This window comes from Bos javanicus, chromosome 16 (genome assembly GCF_032452875.1).
Source record: "Bos javanicus breed banteng chromosome 16, ARS-OSU_banteng_1.0, whole genome shotgun sequence".
Taxonomy (NCBI): domain Eukaryota; kingdom Metazoa; phylum Chordata; class Mammalia; order Artiodactyla; family Bovidae; genus Bos; species Bos javanicus.
Genome location: NC_083883.1, coordinates 71969232 through 71990564, shown reverse-complemented (window position 1 = coordinate 71990564; position 21333 = coordinate 71969232). Strand labels below are relative to the sequence as shown.

The following is a 21333-nucleotide window of genomic DNA, read 5'->3' as shown; positions in this document are numbered from 1 at the left end:
TCATGGGTCTGGAGTGAGAAGAGAGAATAGTTTTATGGAGAATAACCACAGCGCCTCTCCTGAATGCCCATCATCTCTCCCAGTATCTTTACTCCCCTCCCTTAACACTTCTGTTTTCTTTTTTCGCCCTGTACTATTCAGTGCCCACACCAAGAACGTTGTGAGGATATCTTGATTCTACTCCACTAAAGAACATGAGCAGGCCTGGGGTTAAGTTCAGAGGCCTCCATGTGAATTTCTAGATTTCATTCCAAGGTACCCTTCGAAAGTACCCAGGAGACTGAAAAGTAGTTTGGTAGGAAGATGCCTTGCAAAGTCGAGCAGATATCTCCTACCTCTGCTCCAAAATCCCAGGGTAAAGGCAGGCTCTAGGAGATGTGAACATGAACACATGTTCATGATATTTCTGATGTTAGTTCAGAACAATCTGAGAATAGATAGGGTAGATAGATGAATAGATAGATAGATACACAGATGGGCAAATACTGGTATTGGTATCACAATCATATTCTGCTACTCAAGTTTCTCTTTTCGATAGCTACCTTCTCTATTGTAAGAACTTTAACCTATTTACATATAATTATTTTCCCTCTAAAATGGTTTAAAATGCCCATTTGATTTCTAAGACACAGTGAGTATTGGGGGCACGGACTACCTTTTTAAATGGGCTGGTTTCTTTCAAAACAGGAAGCAGTACCAGCCAAGTTCATTAAAAATCAGCATCAGAGAATACTTACTAAGTACTTAATTATGTAATCAGATTTTGGCTTGGGGGCTGGGTACAAAGTTAGAAAGAAAGAGAAAGAGACTGGTTGTACCTGGCTGGGTGAAAAGAGAGCAAGGGACTGAGCCAACTGGGTCCCTCTCCACGCATGCTGGCCTCTGGTGGCCCACGTCTTTGAGCCTGGGGGCCAAAGCCCCAGACCTGAGATGTCCTACTTCTCCAAGTCCAGTGATTAGGGACCCTTTTCCCTGGGGAGGATCCACCCCCTTCTGGGAATGATTGTCATCTGTGCACGGTGCCTAATGACACAGTCTAACTTTAGAATAGCAGAATGTTTTTAAAGATGTAGATGTACATTTAACTGGGAAGATGTTCCAGGGGTTAAACCCTGCCTTTTCCCTGCCCTTGCTTTGTATTCCTTTGGACCTCCTTTGTAGGTTGATCTACCTCTCTGTCTCAACGTAGCAGTCAGCCTTTTAGAAAACATCTTCACTATATTTTTCAGATTTCATAGCATTATATCCTTATACAGAATCATAGAACTTTGAGGAGGGAAGGCACCTCCTCAAACCCACATGAGTCGCTACCCAAACTCACACTGAAACTAGTGATAAAGCCTGAATCCTGTCTCTCTTATCCCTACCATGTTGCCTCCCTTTCTCCTTGCCAATTCACCATCATCTTAAAGCCACAAAAATGCAAAACAAACTTGAACTTTGTGTTGAGACCTAAGCCTATGAGTCATGGTTGAACAACAGCTTCTTTCTCTCCACATTAGCTGTGTTTCCTCCACTGCAGTCCAAACAAGAATCAACCATGCTACCATGAACATCATTAAAACGACGTTGGTTCACTCAGTGGCAACGGAGTGGCAGTCAGGGGCTCCTGTCGTGGAACAGGCACTGTTTGGATCCTGCAGAATCCGGGTGGTAAGTTGTCTTATCCTGATGGAGTGAGCAGGGGGATTTCTGAGTGTAGACAGCACCTGACCTCGTTCACTTTCAGATGGTCAGCAAAGCCTCTGGTGGAGAGGAGGATTTCCAAACATCTGAAATACCTGAGGGCAGGGAAGGCTCCCAGGGCAAGAGGAAGGAATTTTTGGGAGTAAGCCGTCTGAAATCAGCAAAAGAACTGATTGGAATGAGACCTTGTGTCACTTTCTAAAATTGGACGTGGCTGAAAATAGCTATTGGAGGGACTTGGGAAAGAAGGAGCTTTGCCTTGAGTTCTAGGAATGTCCCGCAGGGTGGGTGTCCACTTTGCTTCCTGACCTCTGCTCTGTCCTTCGCCACCACCTCTGCCCCTCTCACTTCCCACATCAGCTCTGTTCTGCCTGTTCATGCTTATCTCAAACTTCTGCTAAAAACTTCCTCTTTCCAGTGATGCTCTTTGTTCTTTGTAGAGGATACTTGATTCTCCCGAGTCCAAACTCAAAAAAAGACCTTCCCTCTAATGTTTTCAAATGTTCCCCACTTGTGGACCAAATATTTTTTGAGCAATTATCATGTACTGTTGGAAAATTCACAATTTATAAAACATTCACCCTACATGATTACTTTAAAACAATATGAAGTAATATATGGTTAAATGTCAAGGAAATGGCAACCCATTCCAGTATCCTTGCCTGGAAAATCCCATGAACAGAGGAGCCTGGTGGGCTACAGTCCATGGGGTCACCAAGGAGTTGGACACGACTTAGGGATGACAACAACAACATACGTAATGGGTAGGAGGTGTTTAAGGAATTTAGAAGAGACAGAGAGATCATGTTGGAGCTGGAGTCCATACTGAAGGCTCCACAGAAAAGCAAACCTTCAGACTAGATGGTAAAAAGGTGGAACTGGGGAGATTTGAAATAAAGCCAAGCTTAGCGAACAAATACTTGCAGGAGGAATTTCATGGTAGAGAATAATAAAAATAATGTTTAACAACTAAAGAGGATCTTATGGTTTGCAACTGCTTTCACACATACACACACACTATTTGAGGGGTACCTCACCATGCAGCTTGTGGGATCTCAGTTCCCTGACCGGGGTTCAAACCTGGGCAGTGAAAGAGCTAAGTTCTAACCACTGGACTGTCAGAGAAGTACTTCCCCCACCTCTACTATCCCTACACTATTGAATTTAAGAGCAGTGAGCTGAAACAAAGTCCTGCTGTATAGAGGGGGAACAATATCCAATCTCCTTAGGATAAACCATAATGGAAAGGAATTAAAAAAAAAAAAAAAGAACGTATGCTACTGCTGCTGCTAAGTCGCTTCAGTTGTGTCCGACTCTATGCGACCCCATAGACAGCAGCCCACCAGGCTCCTCTGTCCATGGGATTCTCCAGGCAAGAACACTGGAGTGGGTTGCCATTTCCTCCTCCAGTGCATGAAAGTGAAAAGTCAAAGTGAAGTTGCTCAGTCGTGTCTGACTCTTAGCGACCCCATGGACTGCAGCCTACCAGGCTCCTCCGTCCATGGGACTTTCCAGGCAAGAGTACTGGAGTGGGGTGCCATTGCCTTCTCCCATATATGTGTTAAAAAAAGAATCTTAAAGAGTGGATATGTATGTATGTTGTATATGTGTAACCAATTCACTTTGCTGTATACCTGAAACTAATGCAACATTGTAAACCAACTATATTCCCTTAAACAAACAAACAAAACAAAGAGTCATGAGCTGAGCCAGATTACAGACACTTCTGAACACCAGCTAATACATGGAAGATTCAGCAAGTTTGTGGTGGGCACCTACCTCCTATCAAACAATTCTGCATCCCTTAGCTCATTTAATTCAATAACTAAACTTGTGAGAAACATGTTGTTATCGCTATTTTACAAATGAGTAAATTAACGGTTAAGAAATTTCTCAAGGACACCTAGTTAATAATAAAACAACAGCAATGGCTATTACACATAGTAATTCCAATGTGTTAGATACTATTTAAGAATTCTTATAACAACTCTTACAGTGAGGTAGGAACTATTGTTATTCCCCATGTTTTAGATGGGGAAAACTGAAGCATGGAGATGTTTAGCAACTTGCCCAAGATATACAATTAAGAAGTATCAGAGTCTAGACTTGAATTTACGCTATTTGAAGTCTCTACCCTAGAGTGGCCAATAGAAATACAGTGCAAGATACAGATGTGAGTCACATATGTAAGTTTAAATGTTCTGGTGAAAGTGAAAGTTGCTCAGTTGTGTCCGAGTCTTTGGGACCCCACTGACTATACAGTCCATGGAATTCTCCAGACCAGAATTCTGGAGTGGGTAACCTTTCCCTTCTCCAAGGGATCTTCCCAACCCAGGGATCAAACCCAGGTCTCCCACATTGCGGGGAGATTCTTTACCAGCTGAGCCACAAGGGAAGCCCAAGAATCCTGGAGTGGGTAGCCTATCCTTTCTCCAGTGGATCTTCCCAACCCAGGAATTGAACCAGGGTCTCCTGCATTAAAGATAGATTCTTTACCAACTGAGCTATCAGGGAAAATAAAAAGAGGGGAATTCCCTGGTGGTCCAGTGGTTAAAATTCCATCCTTCCACTGAAGGGGACACAGGCTCAAACCCTGGCCAGGAAACTTCCTGGAACCCATGTGGTACAAGCAAAAAAAATTTTTTAATAAATAAAAAGTAAAAAAGGTAAAATTAATTTTAATAACATATTTAATACCAAATATCTTTAAAATGTTATCATTTCAATATGTAATTATTACATTTTATATTATTTATATTTTTGTATATTCAGTTCAGTTCAGTCGCTCAGTTGTGTCCAACTCTTTGTGACCCCATGCACTGCAGCATGCCAGGCTTCCCTGTCCTCCACTGTCTCCCAGAGTTTACTCAAACTCATGTTCTTTGAGTCAGTGATGCCATCCAACAATCTCATCCTCTGTTGTCCCCTTTTCCTGCCTTCAATCTTTCCCAGCATCAGTGTCTTTTCCAGTGAGTCAGTTCTTCACATCAGGTGGCCAAAGTTTTGGATGTCACATTTTTATTCTAAGTCCAATGTGTATTTTTAAACTTAGACCACATTTCAATGCAAATGCTAAAATTTTCATCAGAAATATTTATCTTCTATTTCATACAATTTATAGTTTAAAAGAGTAAAGTTTTTTCAAATTATTTCAAGCATACTGAAAAGTTTTCCAATGACTGAGTTGAGTTCTAAATATCACTCTTTCAATGTGGGCATCTGTATTGTCAAACTTCATTTTCTTATTTTAGAAGAAGTGACCTGACTTTGAAGCAAATTGAAATCAGTTTCAATTCTATCTAAGTTAAGTAATTCACTAACTTTTCTGTAAACCCAGTATTATTAACGTTCAATTCAAAGAAGTATTGCCCAAATTGAAAAGCAACTATGAATTCATTGATATTCATATTCATATAAAATATTCATATTTTTATTTCAGTTTTTGCAGCTGACTTACGTAATGCTCTTGGTTACAATGAAAATCTTCTGTATATTAATTCATGTTTGAAAATATGAAAATAAATTATTGTTAATGTTATTATTGTGAAAAATTTCAATTTCAGTATAAATTCTTATACCTTCTTGATAGTACTGGTGCCTGTTGGGGATCCCTGCTGTAGAGTCTCTTCTAAAAGCCACAGGAGTTCAACAAGGTCTCTCCATTCTGCCTGGTTGGAACTTGAGTGTTTCCCAGCTCTGCTAAGGAGCTCAGTTCACTTTTAGCAATCTGAGTTCTTTTTCCTGAGTCCCATAGAGTTAATTGTACGTTATGAGTTTAGCATTCAGCTTAAGATTCAGGGGGACTCAGGATTTCTTTCTCCATATACCTCCCTGTTCTCTGCTATTCTGCCTCAAAAAATACAGCTACCTCATCCTGCCCAAACTCTGTTCTTTTTGCCCTCGTTTTAGCAAGACTGTTTTGTCTGCTTGGATCCCTCTTCTTGTGACCTGGAAAGTGCCTCCAGGCAGAAAGCTAGGCATATTGTCCAGATACCTACTTCCTTTGTTTCTCTCCTCCCAGGAATCACAGTCCTGCACTGTCTGTTGTACGATGAAAACAGTTATTTCATGCATTTTTGCCCCAATTTCTTGTGTCCTGTGAGAGGGTTAATCCAGTTTCTGTTAATATTCATGTCTGGAAGTGCAAGTTTTTTCATCGTGATTTCTTTTTGCACTACTAAAATAGCTCTTGCTTAAGTCAATAAAAATATTTTTCTGTACACGTCAAACTGTCTTCTAACTTTCCTCCTTGATGTCACTGACAGGCTATTACTTCCTTTCTCCCCAGGAATCTAAATCAATGCATTTCCTTTGTTTTTGTTTTTGCAACCCATCTGTTCTGGCTTTTACTCTGCTGGTGCTACTTCAGTGTCACTTTTCCTGTGGGTGGACATTCTCTAAAGTGGTGCTCAAGCCTCTCTTTCTTCCTTTATCTAGCTCGCTTTAGGGAATCCTTACTCTGCTACCTGAAAGTTGGCAGTCTGTCTGCTGGCTGGATCTAACACACATCGCAGAGAATTCTCTCCGTGTCTGGGTTTCCCCTTTCATAAATGCCCAAGTATCAGCAGGAGGAGAAGGGAACGACAGAGGATGGGATGGTTGGATGGCATCGCCGACTCGATGGACATGAGTTTGAGCAAACTCCGGGAGTTGGTGATGGACAGGGAAGCCTGGCGTGCTGCAGTCCATGGGGTTACAGAGTCGGACGTGACTGAGCGGCTGGACTAAACTGATCAGCTCAATTTTACCATTTTTAAAATACAGTGACCCCGACCAGGGAGTTAGCTGGTGCCACCCTGCATTGGAAGCGCAGAGTCTTAACCACTGGACCACCTGGAAAGTCCCCGCTGAGCCCTATTTGCGAGAGCAGCGAGGGCCGCTTTGTTCTTCATCCCTCACCCCACAGCGGCTGAGCCCTGCTTCTCCTCCTGCAGCCCTTCTTCACGTTTAGCCTTGGAGATCCCCGAGGCACACGGCAGGCTGCACATCTTTTGCCCATTTGTTTCTGTCGTTCTTTTTTTTTTTCCTTGAAGAGGAAAGAGAGGTTTGTGTTGTTTGTGTAATTTCCCTCTTTGCTCTGGCCTACTCCAGGCGGCCAGCCCAGTCTAGTCTTCATCTTTCCCTCTGTTAATATCTAGCATGTCATCACCTCTTTTTAAAAATAAAGATCCAGCTCTCCGCCTCAATGACCTTAAGAAACTCTGTTAGCTCGACGTGCCTAGCCTCAGATTCATCTTTGTGTCCCCTTTCCTTCCTTCCTCTGACACTCCTTCCGTTCCCCTGCCACAAGAGAAAACTAAAGGCCTCTAGTTCACATGGCCCACCAATTCAAATTCTTGGCACCATTTGTAATTCTTCCCTTTCAGTTGCCACCCTCACATCCATCCAGTCTCTGGTATTTCCTTGTAATGTCTTTCATACCTGTTCTCAGGGCCATTTTTAGTTAAAGCCTGTGGTCATCAAGGAAGGGGGAATGAGGCCAGGCGGGGTGCGGTGAGTCAGGATTGTCATTTGGGAATTTTTTCAAAATACTGTAGAGGTTAAAAAATCTCCACTGGGGGCTGATACACTCTGCTTAGCACCACTCAGTCAAGTCCTTATCCTGGACACCTATCCTCACTTTCACCTAATCTCGTTGGCTTCCACTTTTCCCACCCACTGCTCTTAAAACACCTTCAGTTCAATTCAGTTCAGTTCAGTTGCTCAGTCGTGTCCGACTCTTTGCAACCCCATGAATCTCAGCATGCCAGGCCTCCCTGTCCATCACCAACTCCCGGAGTTTACTCAGACTCACGTCCATCGAGTCGGTGATGCCATCCAGCCATCTCATCCTCTGTCGTTCCCTTTTCCTCCTGCCTTCAATCTCTCCCAGCTTCAGGGTCTTTTCCAATGAGTCAGCTCTTTGCCTGAGGTGGCCAAAGTATTGGAGTTTCAGCTTTAGCATCAGTCCTTCCAATGAATACCCAGGACTGATCTCCTTCAGAATGGACTGGTTGGATCTCCTTGCAGTCCAAGGGATTCTCAAGAGTCTTCTCCAACACCACAGTTCAAAAGCATTGGCTTTCATCAAATACTGTCCTGAGAGAGAAGTCATTAATATCTTTTCCTGGGCTTATGCCTCATCTCTTCCCCTCGAGTTGGTGCTCCCTTAGGGTTGGGACCACAATATTTACCCATAGGCTGTGTTCATAACAGGCCTCATAAATCGGTGATGGTGCTTGTGTGGTCCATAGGATGACCAGCCCTCCTGGTTTGCCCATCTGTGTGTGCAATTATACCATATTTCCTTTGCTGCATAATCCCTGCTTTGTTCTCTTAGTTGAATTTTTTTTAATATTTATTCATTTATTTATTTATTTGGCTGTGCTAAGTCTTAGTTGCAGCATGCAGGACCTTCCATCTTTGTTGGAGCATGTGGGATCTAGCTCCTTGACCAGAGATCAAACCCCGGCTCCCTGCAATGCGAACTTGGAATCAGCCACTGGACTACCAGGGAAGTCCTCATAATTGATGTGAGCTCTCCCCACTGATGGTGAACTCCATGAAGTCAGTCTTGTGTCACTCATAGCTACCCTCTGAGCACCTGGAATAAACCAGGGACGTTATAGATTAATGGATATTTTTTGAGTGAATGAGTAGGAGACATTGGACACCATTATATCTCTTGATAAGCTCATTTTCCCTCTAGGTAACAGTACTTCAGAGCGCCAAATTTACAAATTTTTTACAGTGCTGGGCATCTTATAGCAGTGAGATTTCAATCCAGTCAATTAAATTTCTTAGTGAATGTCTCTATACAGACTGAATAAACAGAACTTGAATTTCCACTGATTTCTTTTTTTTTTTAACTTTTGGATGTCACTGTGTACAAGTTTTGAAGCTTGAAATTCTTTAGATCATCTTAAGTGTTAGTCACTCCGTTTTGTCTGACTTTGTGTGACCCCACGGACTGTAGCCTGCCAGGCTCTCTAGACAAGAATACTGGAGTGGGTTTGCCATTCCCTTCTCCAGGCTCCACTGATTTCTACAAGAGAAGAAAAGAGAACCCCAGAGATGCTAGATATAAAAAAATTGTTCCTGGACATGACAGAAGTCCCTGGAAACAAGGAGAATAGGGGAATCCTAGGACAATAGAGATGAGTATCACACAGATGAGAGAGACCTTAATAATCTTGTTTGATCTCTTTCTGCCAGATTCATTGTATGAATAATGCCTGGTATATGGTAGGTGTTAAATTTATAAAGGTGATTATATATACCTACCCAGAGACACACACAGTTTAAAAAGAAAAAAAACAACTGTGTCCTTTGGCACAGACGTCAAATCTTAGGATCTGGAAACACTGGAGAATTTCCGGTTCAATAATTCCTGAAAATCCTGTAATATTACTAGTACTGCTTCTTCAAAGCATAGACATCACCTGATACCCAGGATATAAGGTTAATTTCTTAGACTTTCAGACTGACTATTTTTTGGAAGTTTGAGCCAAAGTAGCAAGCCAGTAGAGAGAACACATTGCCGGCATGCAGCCACTAAGGTATTTTAAGACAGGCACTGCTTCAAAACTTACTCTATGCTTCCTCCAGGCAGATGGAAGAAGACCAGTTACAGGTTTGTATAAAATCCACGTGTGAGTGGAACAGTAAGTAGCATATAGTGTTTGTTTATGGGCTTCCCAGATAGTGCAGTGGTAAAAAAAAAAAAAAAAAAAATCCACCTGCCAACGCAGGAGATGCTGGAGATAGAGACATGAGTTTCATCCCTGGGTCAGGAAGATCCCCTAGAGAAGGAAGTTGCTACCCACTCCAGTATTCTTGCCTGGAAAATTCCATGGACAGAGGAGCCTGGAGGGCTACAGTCCATGGGGTCACAAAGAGTCGGACAGGACTGAGCAAGAATAACAACAGTATTTTTATAATTACTGTGCTGCGAAATACAGCCAGAGAGCAGTCCTGTTTTGAATTTAATCTGCTTTTTTTTTTTTCTTTTTGCCCATTCACCTCCAGGTCAAATTCTGATTCAAGGTGTGGTATAATATATTCTTCTGCTGAAATGGATTTTTTTTTTTTTTTTTGGTAACATGTTGTATGAAATAAGTAAATTCATTGACTGAGATATTGAAATCTTTTTTCTCAGTTCCCTCACCAGGAATTGAACCCAGGCCCGTGGCAGTGAAAACCCAGAATCCTTACAACTAAGCCACCAGGGAACTCCCTGGAAATCTTTTTAGTAATGAAGAAAGGTGGGTAAATTAGTTTCTTTAATGGCAAGTATTCTTCTCTGTTGTTTTTGTCCTTATCCACATAAAATTTCTGTTTTGTTTCAAGAATCACTTCAAACATTACTCTTTCTATTACATTTTCTCTGACCCTCTTTGCAAACCAAATTTGCTCTTCTTTCCACTGTGTTTACACAGTGCTGTAAGGAACACTTAAGTTATACTCTTTGATCATTTGTTTGTGCTATCCCTCCTCACTAAATTGAAAGGTCCATGCTTCATTTATCTTTCATTCCTAGCATCTGGCATATTGCCTGCCACATGGATGGCACTTGAAAAATACTTGCAGGGTTGATTTAAAGAGTGGAGAGTTCACCAAAATCAGTCTTTTAAACCCCACTCTGCAAGGACGAAAGGATATGGCATGAGCTGAGTTCCTTCAAACTATTCTAGTTCCTCATCTAGTATACAGGTAAAGCATTGCCCACATCAGGGGTTATCCAATATTTTCGACTCAGCCCATTTAGATGGGGCAAAAGACCTCACAGCTATGGGAAAAGGATTCAGAGATCATCATAAAGTCTAAGTGTACCAGCAAATGTTTTGGGGGAATTAGTAATACTTCTGCTGTACCAACAGTTCACATTCACTCCTTCTGCAAGTCCTATGTAATCCTCCGCTAAGATAAATCTCCAATCTAACCATCTCTACAGCCACTGACCTTGTCTGAGTTCTTGGTTGACCAACACATCAGCCTGTACAATAGCCCACAACAAACTTATTTAATAATGACAAGCTTAACTGAAAGCAATTTATAATTGAAAGCAAAAATGGCATCAACTGAAAACCATGACCACCGATCTTGCCCTGTTGACAAGGGATCCTTCCTGAAAATTGCCGAAATTCCAATTGTCTCAACGTGCACTTGTGTTTGAACAGTGGCCAGAAAGACAACACAAAATCAGAGTTCTTGGAAAAAGCCTAAAAAGTGCTGAATTTAGTTCATGAAAACCAAGTGCCAAAAATCTTTGACCACTTGGAGAGTAATTTATTAGTCAGAAGATCTCATTGTATACAGAAACAAAAGTCTCCTGTAAGTCCTGAAAAAAAAAAAAGGACTTTCCAGTTTGGATCAGTTTGAGGTCTGTGAAGAGGACCTTCTTGGTCTACCTGGGGTCAGGTAACAACTTGATTTGATTAGCATCTAAGGGCCCTTCAAATTTCATATTTTATTGATTCATAGCATGCATATATAATATCTGTAACATGAGTGAATTAATAAAATAATGAAAGAATGAATGCATGCTACTGCTACTGCTAAGTCGCTTCAGTTGTGTCCGACTCTGTGCAACCCCATAGACGGCAGCCCAACAGGCTCTGCGGTCCCTGGGACTCTCCAGGCAAGAACACTGGAGTAGGTTGCCATTTCCTTCTCCAATGCATGAAAGGGAAAAGTGAAAGTGAAGTCGCTCAGTCGTGTCTGACTCTTAGCGACCCCATGGACTGCAGCCTACCAGGCTCCTCTGTCCATGGGATTTTCCAGGCAAGAGTACTGGAGTGGGTTGCCATTGCCTTCTCCGAATGAATGCATAGATATGAATAAATCTGTATGAACTTTGGAAGCTTCACTGATGTATAGAGCAGTGGTTTTCAAACTTCTTCAGTGATGTGTGCTCAGTTGCTCAGTCGTGTCCAACTCTGCAATTCCATGAACTGTAGCCCGCCAGGCTCCGCTGTCCATGGAATTTTCCTGGCAAGAATATTGGAGCAGATTGCCATTTCCTACTCCATCTTCAGTGTTGAAATACCTATAACTCATGTAGCTTTTGGTGGAGCCTCTAAAATGTTAATTTATTAAATCTTAAGAGAGTAAACTGATTCTATCTCTAGAAGCACATAAAAGAATCTGATAGCATTGATCGCCTCCCAGGAAGAGAATTTTACATAATTTAAATGTACTTAAATAAGAAGGAATGGCATATTAAAATTAATGTTTTATGATGCTATCTTGACTTAGATTCAAGTACAGTAGTGCAGTTGTAAGAATCAAAATTCTAAGAAAGATACAAGGGAAAAATCTTAATTTATTTTGTTTCTGTAAATTGGGAAAAGATCACTACTATTTGATTTTCAGATAAAGCATATTTGTTTGGTGTTCTATAGGAGTACCATTTGGGAATCATGGTTCTTAAGGAAAGAGAAATGTTGGCAGCCAAAACTTTGCTTGGACATGCTGTAGAGAATTTCACAGTGATGTGAACATAATACTGTCTCTGATGCACTCTTTAAAAAAATTTCTTCTAGTATTCTTGAAATTTAAAGCATAAATAATATGCTTAGCCATCAGAGTTGCTGGAATGTTTTTTCCTCTGATGCACACTTTAAACCATTAAAAGACCATGATTTTGCTATTGTAGGTATTGTCATCTTACTCAGTTCAGTCGCTCAGTCATGTCCGACTGTTTGCAACCCCATGGACTGCAGCACAGCAAGTTTTCCTGTCCATCACCAACTCCCAGAGCTTGTTCAAACTCATGTCCATCGAGTCGGTGCTGCCATCCAACCATCTCATCCTCTGTCATCCCCTTCTCCTCCTGCCTTCAATCTTCCATCATCAAGGTCTTTTCCAGTGAGTCAGTTCTTTGCATCAGGTAACCAAAGTATTGGAGCTTCAGCTTCAGCCTCAGTCCTTCCAATGAATATTCAGGACTGATTTCCTTTAGGATTGACTGGTTTGATCTCCTTGCTAATTTTCCCCAGCAAGCTAGTCATTGTGAATAAAATAATGAAATCAGTAAAGAAATCAAGTCATGTGAGGATAAAGTAAAGCGAAGAATTTGACAGGGATGAAGTCTTGGCCTCTGACTTTTATATGGGTCTTCACATCTGGGAAAAAACAGGAGTTCTACAGCATGGAATCATCACTGACACTCATCCTTCTCAGGGGTACAAACAGTTCAGCACTGAGATTGTGGTTTTCTGTTAGATGATTCTTAGTGATCAAATCTGTTTATGACTCAGATACCTTATTCACTTAAGACAGTGCATGGAAAAGAAATGATTAATATCATGCACGTGATAATTTTTTGGACATACATATATTCATAAAATTATCAAGTGCATGATATTCACTTTTCCAAGTGTTTGTTTTATGTATCATATTTAAAACTCATGCCAATATTGTAAAGAAGTCTGGTTACTTTTTTTTTTTTTTCTGATATACAAATGTGGAAACCAAGCCTCTGAGAGGGTAAGTGACTTGATGGGACCATACTATAATTAATAAAGTCAGGCCTTTTGAGTCTTTGGCTATAGCCCTTTCCATCCCACCCAAAATGTTTGGTAACTTGAATCTAGAATGCCATCTTGCTCTCTTCTTCGATTTTGACTCACACTTTCTTTAAAATATTTCTCAAAATTCTTCTCCAAGAGGCTGTTTCAGAAAACCCAGACAGTTTTGCTGGTTCCAAGCCTCCCGAGAATTTGTTTCCAGTATCTATTTTCTATCTGTTCTATTCAGCCTCTATTTTCCATTATTTATTACGTCATATTCCAGTATGAATTTTACCTTTGTTGGTGTGCTTTCTGCTATTTATTTCCCCTTCTTAGCCTAAGCAAATTCTCTTTATTACAAATTCTGGACATTTAAGATCTATTTTAAATAACATCCAGGTGACTGGAGAATAAAGTTTCAAATATTCATGTGCATAAGAATGACCTAGGGAACTTATTAAAAAATATATTTCTCAGGGGACTTCCTTGGCAGTCCAGTAGTTAAGACTGTGCTTCCAATGCAGGGCGCGCAGGTTCAATCTCTGCTTGGGGAACTAAGATCCCACATGCTATGCCATGTGGCAAAAAAAGATATTTTAGTGCTTTTGCCATTGGTTCTGATTCTGTGTGTCTGGGAGAATTCTGTGTGTCAGGCCCAGCAATCTGCATTTTACACAAACACCCCAGAGGATTCTTATGCAGGTAATCCAATGACTATACTTTTAGAAACCCTGTTCTTGAGAATTAAAAATTAGATTGGTACATACTGCATATTTATACTTTGTTCAGTAAGAGATACAAAGGTATAACTGAGTCCTTACTCTTTTTTTATTAATTTCTTTTTGGCTGTGCTGGGTCTTCATTGCTGCACGCAGGCTTCCGCTAGCTACAGAAAGTGGGGCTACTCTCTAGTTGCAGTGCTTGGGCTTCTTACTGAGGTGGCTTCTCTTGTGGCAGAGCACAGGCTCTAGGCTCGTGGGCTCAGTTATAGTGGTATCCAGGCTTAGTTGCTGTAGGATCTTCCTGGACCAGGGGTCGAACCTATGTCCCCTGCACTGGCAGGCAGATTGTTTACCAGTGGACCACCAGGAGGTCCCTTACTCTTTCGATGTTTACAAACAGCCGGAGAAGAAAGAGCATAGCACCTGCAATCTCTGACCTTATATGAGGGCAGACTCTGTGAGTGGTGTAGGTGATAAATGCTCTGTGCTTAGTTGCTCAGTCACGTCCGACTCTTTGCGACCCCATGGACTGTAGCCCACCAGGCTCCTCTGTTCATGGGGATTCTCCAAGCATGACTACTGGAGTGGGTGGCCATGTTCTCCTCCAGGGCATCTTCCTAACCCAGGGTTCGAACCCAGGTCCATCGAAGGCTGTTCTTTACCATCTGAGTCACCAGGGAAGCCCCAATAAATGCTTTACGAATTCAAAGAAGAAAGGCATCACTTTGAGCCAGATTATCATGAAAGGCTTCAGGAAAGATAGGGGTTGAGCTGATTTGAAGAAAAGATGGGCCTAAAAAATATGGGAGGTGGGGAGGGGATTATTTCAAGATGTTAGAGCTAGTGATGGTCAAGGAAGCTGCTTCTAGGATATCAATATGTGGAATGAGGCATCTAAATTGAAAAAAGAATTTGTGTAGAGACATGGCACAATTTATGCCTGGAAAGACATCCACGAGTTAGAATGAAGAGAACCTAGAATTGGGACTTTATTCCATAGGTACTGAATGGTTCTTCACACATGCCAATAAATTAAATGCGGCATTTAAAAAGACTTATCTGGCAGTGAGTTTGAAAGCCCTGAACTACATTTGGGGATCGGTTAAGCAAATTGTAAGGAAAGCTTGGTTTGAACGTTTGTTAATGTAGATTCAACACAGTCTGGAGATTGATTGGATGAGAAAGAGAAAGATGTCTAAGATACTGCTGAAGTTTGAACCTCCTTGACTAGGACGCTTGTGTACAATTTCACTACTCAGTGAATATAAGGAGGGAAATATTTTAAGGTAGCATTTGATTCTAGATCTAGAATTCAACTTCCTACCACCTTCTTTACCTATGGATCAGGTAATGTTGCTTAAATATATGGCAGCTATTTTTAGCATGTCAAAAAGAAAAGATTTGGGGCTCGTCGAAGAGAAATAGAGATTGGGGTCCACTAAGCCAAAGACGGTTACTCTTTGGAAGAAAAGTTATGACCAACCTAGATAGTATATTGAAAAGCAGAGACATTTCTTTGCCAACAAAGGTCCGCCTAGTCAAGGCTATGGTTTTTCCAGTGGTCATGTATAGATGTGAGAGTTGGACTGTGAAGAAAGCTGAGCGCTGAAGAATTGATGCTTTTGAACTGTGGTGTTGGAGAAGACTCTTGAGAGTCCCTTGGACTGCAAGGAGATCCAACCAGTCCATTCTGAAGGAGATCAGTCCTGGGATTTCTTTGGAAGGAATGATGCTAAAGCTGAAACTCCAGTACTTTGGCCACCTCATGCGAAGAGCTGACTCATTGGAAAAGACTCTGATGCTGGGAGGGATTGGGGGCAGGAAGAGAAGGGGACGACAGATGAGATGGCTGGATGGCATCACTGACTCGATGGAGGTGAGTCTGAGTGAACTCCGGGAGTTGGTGATGGACAGGGAGGCCTGGCGTGCTGCGATTCATGGGGTCGCAAAGAGTCGGACACGACTGAGCGACCGAACTGACTGACTGACTGAAGCCAAAGACAAGACAAGCTGTGCAGTTTACTTATTTTTATTAGGCATCATTATACAGAAAGCACCGGACAAAAAACTAAGATGACCAGCATTTCCGGTCTTTAAGAAGTTTAAAATCTGAATGGAACCTGTAAGAGATCCTAGTAAGAGTAAACGGCCAGTCCTCAAATCTACAAACTTCTGATCAGCGAATTCATACCCGTCCTGTGGAAGCAGTTCAAGGTCTCCAGCTGAAAAAGGGAAAATTAATAGGATGTTAAATTGGGAATGAGAAACCTCTTCTTGGAGGATGTGGATTTGGGAAAGGCTTTCAAGTAGTAGGCACGACAGTCCGAACTCGCGGTAAAACAGCTCTTAGGAACGCGTTGCCAGAACCTTCAGAGAACTGTAAATTTATCCGGTAACTTCCAGTTCAGTTCAGTTCAGTCGCTCAGTCGTGTCCAAGTCCTTGCGACCCCATAAATCGCAGCACGCCAGGCCTCCCTGTCCATCACCAACTCCCGGAGTAACTTCCAAGTGCGCGGCTTAGGGCCAGAGACGCTCCAAAGCCCGCCCAAGAGTCCAGCATCTCGCTCCCATTGGACAAGCTCATTTCCTCGCCTTCCTCCGCGGGGCGACTTCAGCCATCAATCACACGGCTTGTTGCTCCACCCCTTTCCAGTGACGTAACACTTGGCACGCCTTCTCGCTCCAGCCCTCCAGTTGCTGAAGCGACTCCCCACCAGTCGCTTCAGCTCCTTATTGGCTAGCTGAGAGAGGAGGAAAGGGTACGGGTCTTCTCTTTTGCTCTCTAAACTCCCTCGTCTAGTTTCCCGGTCTCCTCATAGGCTGTCCACGAACCCATAGTCTTGAGCTGTCGCGCAGGCGTGCACAAACGCTCACTGCCCCTCAAGCCTTCGAGAGTTACGCGGTTGTGACGTGAGAGGGGCACTCCGTTAAAGACTTACGATTGGCTGTGGCCGAGGTCCGTCACGTAACCACGCCCCCTCCCTCCGCCCAACCTCCCAATTTGATAAGACCTTGCAGGAGGCCACGCCTCAGCCCGTTGGACCGCTTCGCCCTGCGATTGGCTGAGGGAGCTGGCATGCTTTCCCACCCCCCACCCCGCAACTCCTTACCGAGCTTCCGAGAGGCTGGCCGGACCCCGCGGAAGTTGTCAGTCAATCTCCTCCCTCCCCATCCCCCGCGAGGCCCCGCCCCCGGGCCGCGCGCCCCCAACGCGCGCGCACACGCACTTGGACTCCCCCTGCCGCTGCCCGCCCCTCGCCTCTCCCAGCACCTTCTCAAGTTGTAGCGGCCGCTCGCCAGGGGTTCTCTGTGGGCGGCGGAAGGGCGCGTGGGGGAGGGGGTCCGGACCGCTGGGCGCTTCGAGGAGCGAGTTTGTGTGTGTGTGTGTGTGTGTGTGTGTGTGTGTGTGTGTATGCGCGCGCGCGCGCGCGTGCCCAGGGCCGGGGCGGCGGGTCACCGCCCCGGGAGATGAGGGGTCGGCGCTGACAGGGAAGAGCGCCGGCGGTGGAGACAGCGGCTCGGAGGGGCCCAGCGATGGCAGCGCCTCGGGAGGAGGCTCGAGACAGGGCGGGCTGCCCTGGCAGTAGCCACTGAGGTGCTGGCGGGCCGGCCGCCCGGGGACCCGGGCCGTCAGGGACGAGAGGCGCGTTCGACGTCCGCACCATCGCGCCCTCGCCCCAGTTGTCTGAACTTCGGGCTCCTGTCCACCCGCCCTCGGAACTCGGGAGTCAACAACTTCTTCACACACCACCCCCTCTCCGCCCCCGCCAGCCCCGGGGAGCTCGCCGAGCGGCGGGGACCGGGAACCTCCGGCCCTGAGATGTGGCCGTGAGGCGTCGGCGGGCGGCGAGAAGAGAGCTCGGCGGGCGCCCGGGAGCAGGAGGGCGGTGCGGCTGGGGGGCACGGGGCGGAGGGGCGCGAGCTCCTCGGCGCCTCTCCCCCGCCTCCTCCTCCTGGCGCTGCCCGTTCCGTGCAAGCCGCAGCGGGAGCTGCCAAGCGCCAGGGCCGCGGAGATGTCGTCGTCGTCGCCGCCGCCGCCGCCGGCGGGGGCTGCCAGCGCCGCCATCTCGGCCGCCGAGAAAGTGGACGGCTTCACCCGGAAATCGGTGCGCAAGGCGCAGAGGCAGAAGCGCTCGCAGGGCTCGTCGCAGTTCCGCAGCCAGTGCAGCCAGCCAGAGCTGCACCCCTTGCCCCAACTCAAAGGTAGGTAACCTCCGAGGGCGCAGCCCGGGGAAGAACGCGCGGGTTCTCCTCGGCGTCGCCGGAGCCTTTGCTTTCTCGGGCGCGGGGGTGGGGGGTTCCTTCTGCCCACCTGGGGCTCGCGTTCCCCAACTTTCCTTGGCGTCCTCCCACCGTCTTTATGATTCAGACAGGTTTGATGTTAAAAGAGTCTTGCTTTTTCTCCCCCTTCACTTATCTGGGTTCACTTTAACTCTTCCCTTCTTGGAGGAGGCCAGCACCCCTCCCTCCCCACCTGCGCGCTCGGGTTCCTGCCCTTGGGATTGCAACTCTCCTCCTGAGTCTGGAGGGGTAGACTTTTTCTTATTTCAGTCTTCTTCTTCGAGTCTTGCCCTTCCCCATCTTGTTGTAACAACCTGTCTTACGTTCCGACCTTCACTTTTCTGAGACCTGCCTCCTCTTTTCGGCCTCTCTTAGTTAATCTTTTGCTTTTCCAATTATAAAGCGTCTTTGCGCACATTATAACTTTTACTTCCCTTTGATCTTTCCAAAGAGTCTTAGGACCAGAAATCCTAATGCGTACACCGGTTAAGAGTTACCTGCCTTTACCTGCCTTTAGATTGATTTATAAAGAAAAAGCCTAAAAATCTGACCAGGGTAGTGTCTTACTTACTGGGTCATTAGATTGAAATGTTACTCGTTAGCCCAAAGAATGGAAAGATTTAAAATATTGTCTGAATATTTGCAATGAAACGGGAACTTAGTTCGCCAAGCAGTGATTCCAGGGACTCTGTAGGTTTGTACAGTAATTCAAATTGGTGTCCGTGCCTAACGCCTTACAAGAGAACTTGGCACTCCTTCTGGCTCACTTACTTTTCCCACTAGGTTTAGAGGATTGAAAAAAAAAAAAAAGAAATTGGTTCCTGACGTTCTAGTTTATTTTTTGTGTGTGGATTACTACCTTTTAATGTTATAATTTTAACGTCTTTGCTTTTTATGAGATAAGCATTGTCATGGAACAAGATGATAATGGTCCTAAACATTTGATTTTTTTTTTTTTTTTTTTCTACAAAAGAAACCTGATAGAAATCTAGATCATCTGTTTTGCAAGATCAGGAAATGAAAGTTTCTGTACCGAAATAGATAATGTTCAGGAGGTTTTTCGATCAATTTCAAAGAGCTCCAGCATCCGGTTCAAGGCCAGCCTGGTTCTGATTTGTCTTTAGGCCTAGGAATCCAGTCTTAGTTTGGCCAGGAGTCTAAAGAAAACCCCAGATCAAATCACAGTTGACCTGCAGTAACTTTGGAGCCCCATTCACATCCTACACTACTATCCTGCTTCTTGGGGTTCTTCTAAGCATCCCACCACCAGAATCACACTGGCTTTTGAAAGAAAGTTTTATTTAAGATGAGTAGCCTGTAGTACTGCGTTTTTCATTTGCTCTTTAGTATACAAAAATTGTTCAGACATAGGCATCATAGCCTACAGTAGACCACGAATGGTAGATGTTGCCAATACTTTAATTCTTGAGTGATGTCATAGCTATAAAACAATATTATCTTACTTGTTAGGACATTGAACTGCTATTCATGAATTTAAAATTTTAAACTTAACTAAAACATTGTAGTTATTTTTACATTATTGGGTTTTTTTCCCCATTAAATTGGCAAATTATTTTTGCAGTTTGAAGGTTTGGTGCTAGTGTTAGTGTCTTTCTTTCATATGTCTTTACTTTGCTTTTCAATGAGATATTGTGGTTCTTTATATTGTCTTTTTCATTTTTTATCAATTTTTATTAGAGTATAGTTGCTTTACAATATTGTGTTAGTTTCTACTGTACAATAAAGTGAATCAATTCTACATATATCGTCTGTTTTTTAGATTTCCTTCCCATTTAGATCACCACAAAGTACTAAGTAGAATTCCCTGTGGGTTCTCATTATCTATTTATTTTATACATAGTAGTGCACATATGTCATTCCCAATCTCCCAGTTCATCCCACCACCCTCTTCCCTGCTTGGTGTCCATACGTTTGTTCTCTACATCTGTATCTCTATTTCTGCTTTGCACATAAGTTTATCTTATATTGTCCTTTTATATATAATATTTATTTATATTTAATAAAAGTAATTGAATATTAAACATACATTGATAGTTACTTCAAGCCAGGAGATGCAACTTTAATATATTTTGCTTTTAAAAGCCTAGCAAAAATATACAGTCAGTAATCATCTAAATTGTATGGTGTATATAGTTCAACAAGTTGAAGGTGCCATTAAATGTTTTATTTATAATATTTTGCTCACTAGTAGAGAAAAAAAATCTAAATTTTAGATTTAATCTATGTTTTTCACATGAAAATATAGTACTCTTTATAAGGAAGTTTATGTATTCAGGATAAATTTATGTAAATTTAATTGAGGAATAAGATTCTTACTTAGATTACCCACTATTAGGAAAAATGACTTTTACTCCCGATGCCAAAATGCTTGAAAAGTGGCTTTTTAAAAATTCAGTTGCTTCACTTAGAACTTTGGCAGTGTCCTTGATACCACATGTTGTGTGCTTTTTCTGTCAGTAGTAGTTTTTTCCATTTGTGGCCTTAACAAAAACCAGTGGAAAGCCCTGTAATATGTGTATGAAAGAGAATTTTTCTTCCTGCTCTGAAATGCCATCTTACAGTGGAGTGATTCAGATATCTGTGGGCATCCAAGATCTTTTCAGTGTTTATACCAACCTGCTTATGTTACACTTTGTCCACATGGATCTGAGCTGGAAAGGTGCCAGCTGTTTTCCTCAAAGCATACTGTGGGTAAAGATTAACAAAATAATCCCACTTTTTCATCTAAAGAAGTTTATTTGTGCAGAATAAGTAAGTGGGTTGCAGAATTTTAATGGTAAAAATGTTCAGAGAAAATAATGTTTTATTGGAGAAAGTATTTTAAAAACAAGCCTTGTTAAAAGGAGTTTTTAAAAATGAGAAACTGTTATATAGGCCCTCAATCTGCCTTGTATAGCTTAAAAACAATTTTTTTTTCCAAAACGCTTGAAATTTGTTACGTTAGTTCTGTACGGTCTTCTGACTAAGTATGAGAAAATAAAAGTAGGGACAGTCTATCAATCATTTCTCTGTATTTATATTTACATTAGTATTGTACTTAATTTTTCTACTTTAAACTTTTCTTCTAGTAACCAACAGTTAGGAAACTTATAACTTAAAAAAAAAAATAACCTGTTAATGGGAAGTTTTTC

The 21333-nt window shown here is 43.0% G+C and overlaps 1 protein-coding gene and 2 long non-coding RNA genes across 3 annotated transcripts in view; 2 read left to right on the top strand and 1 right to left on the bottom strand.

Moving 5' to 3' along the window:
- Positions 1-778: 778 nt before the first annotated feature.
- On the top strand, positions 779-13906 carry LOC133228141 (uncharacterized). Its single transcript, XR_009730089.1, has 3 exons — positions 779-1653; positions 9824-9929; positions 12323-13906. It is a non-coding gene; the product is annotated as an uncharacterized LOC133228141 (long non-coding RNA).
- A 2007-nt stretch (positions 13907-15913) lies between these two features.
- On the bottom strand, positions 15914-17257 carry LOC133228140 (uncharacterized). Its single transcript, XR_009730088.1, has 2 exons — positions 17172-17257; positions 15914-16122 (listed from the first exon to the last, which is right to left on the bottom strand). It is a non-coding gene; the product is annotated as an uncharacterized LOC133228140 (long non-coding RNA).
- The window catches only part of PPP2R5A (protein phosphatase 2 regulatory subunit B'alpha), a 72536-nt gene continuing 68340 nt past the window's right edge, over positions 17138-21333 (top strand). The window contains exon 1 of the mRNA XM_061383567.1: positions 17138-18103. Within this exon, the coding sequence (XP_061239551.1) occupies positions 17914-18103 (190 nt within the window). The 5' untranslated portion in view covers positions 17138-17913. The remainder of the gene's footprint in view (positions 18104-21333) is intronic.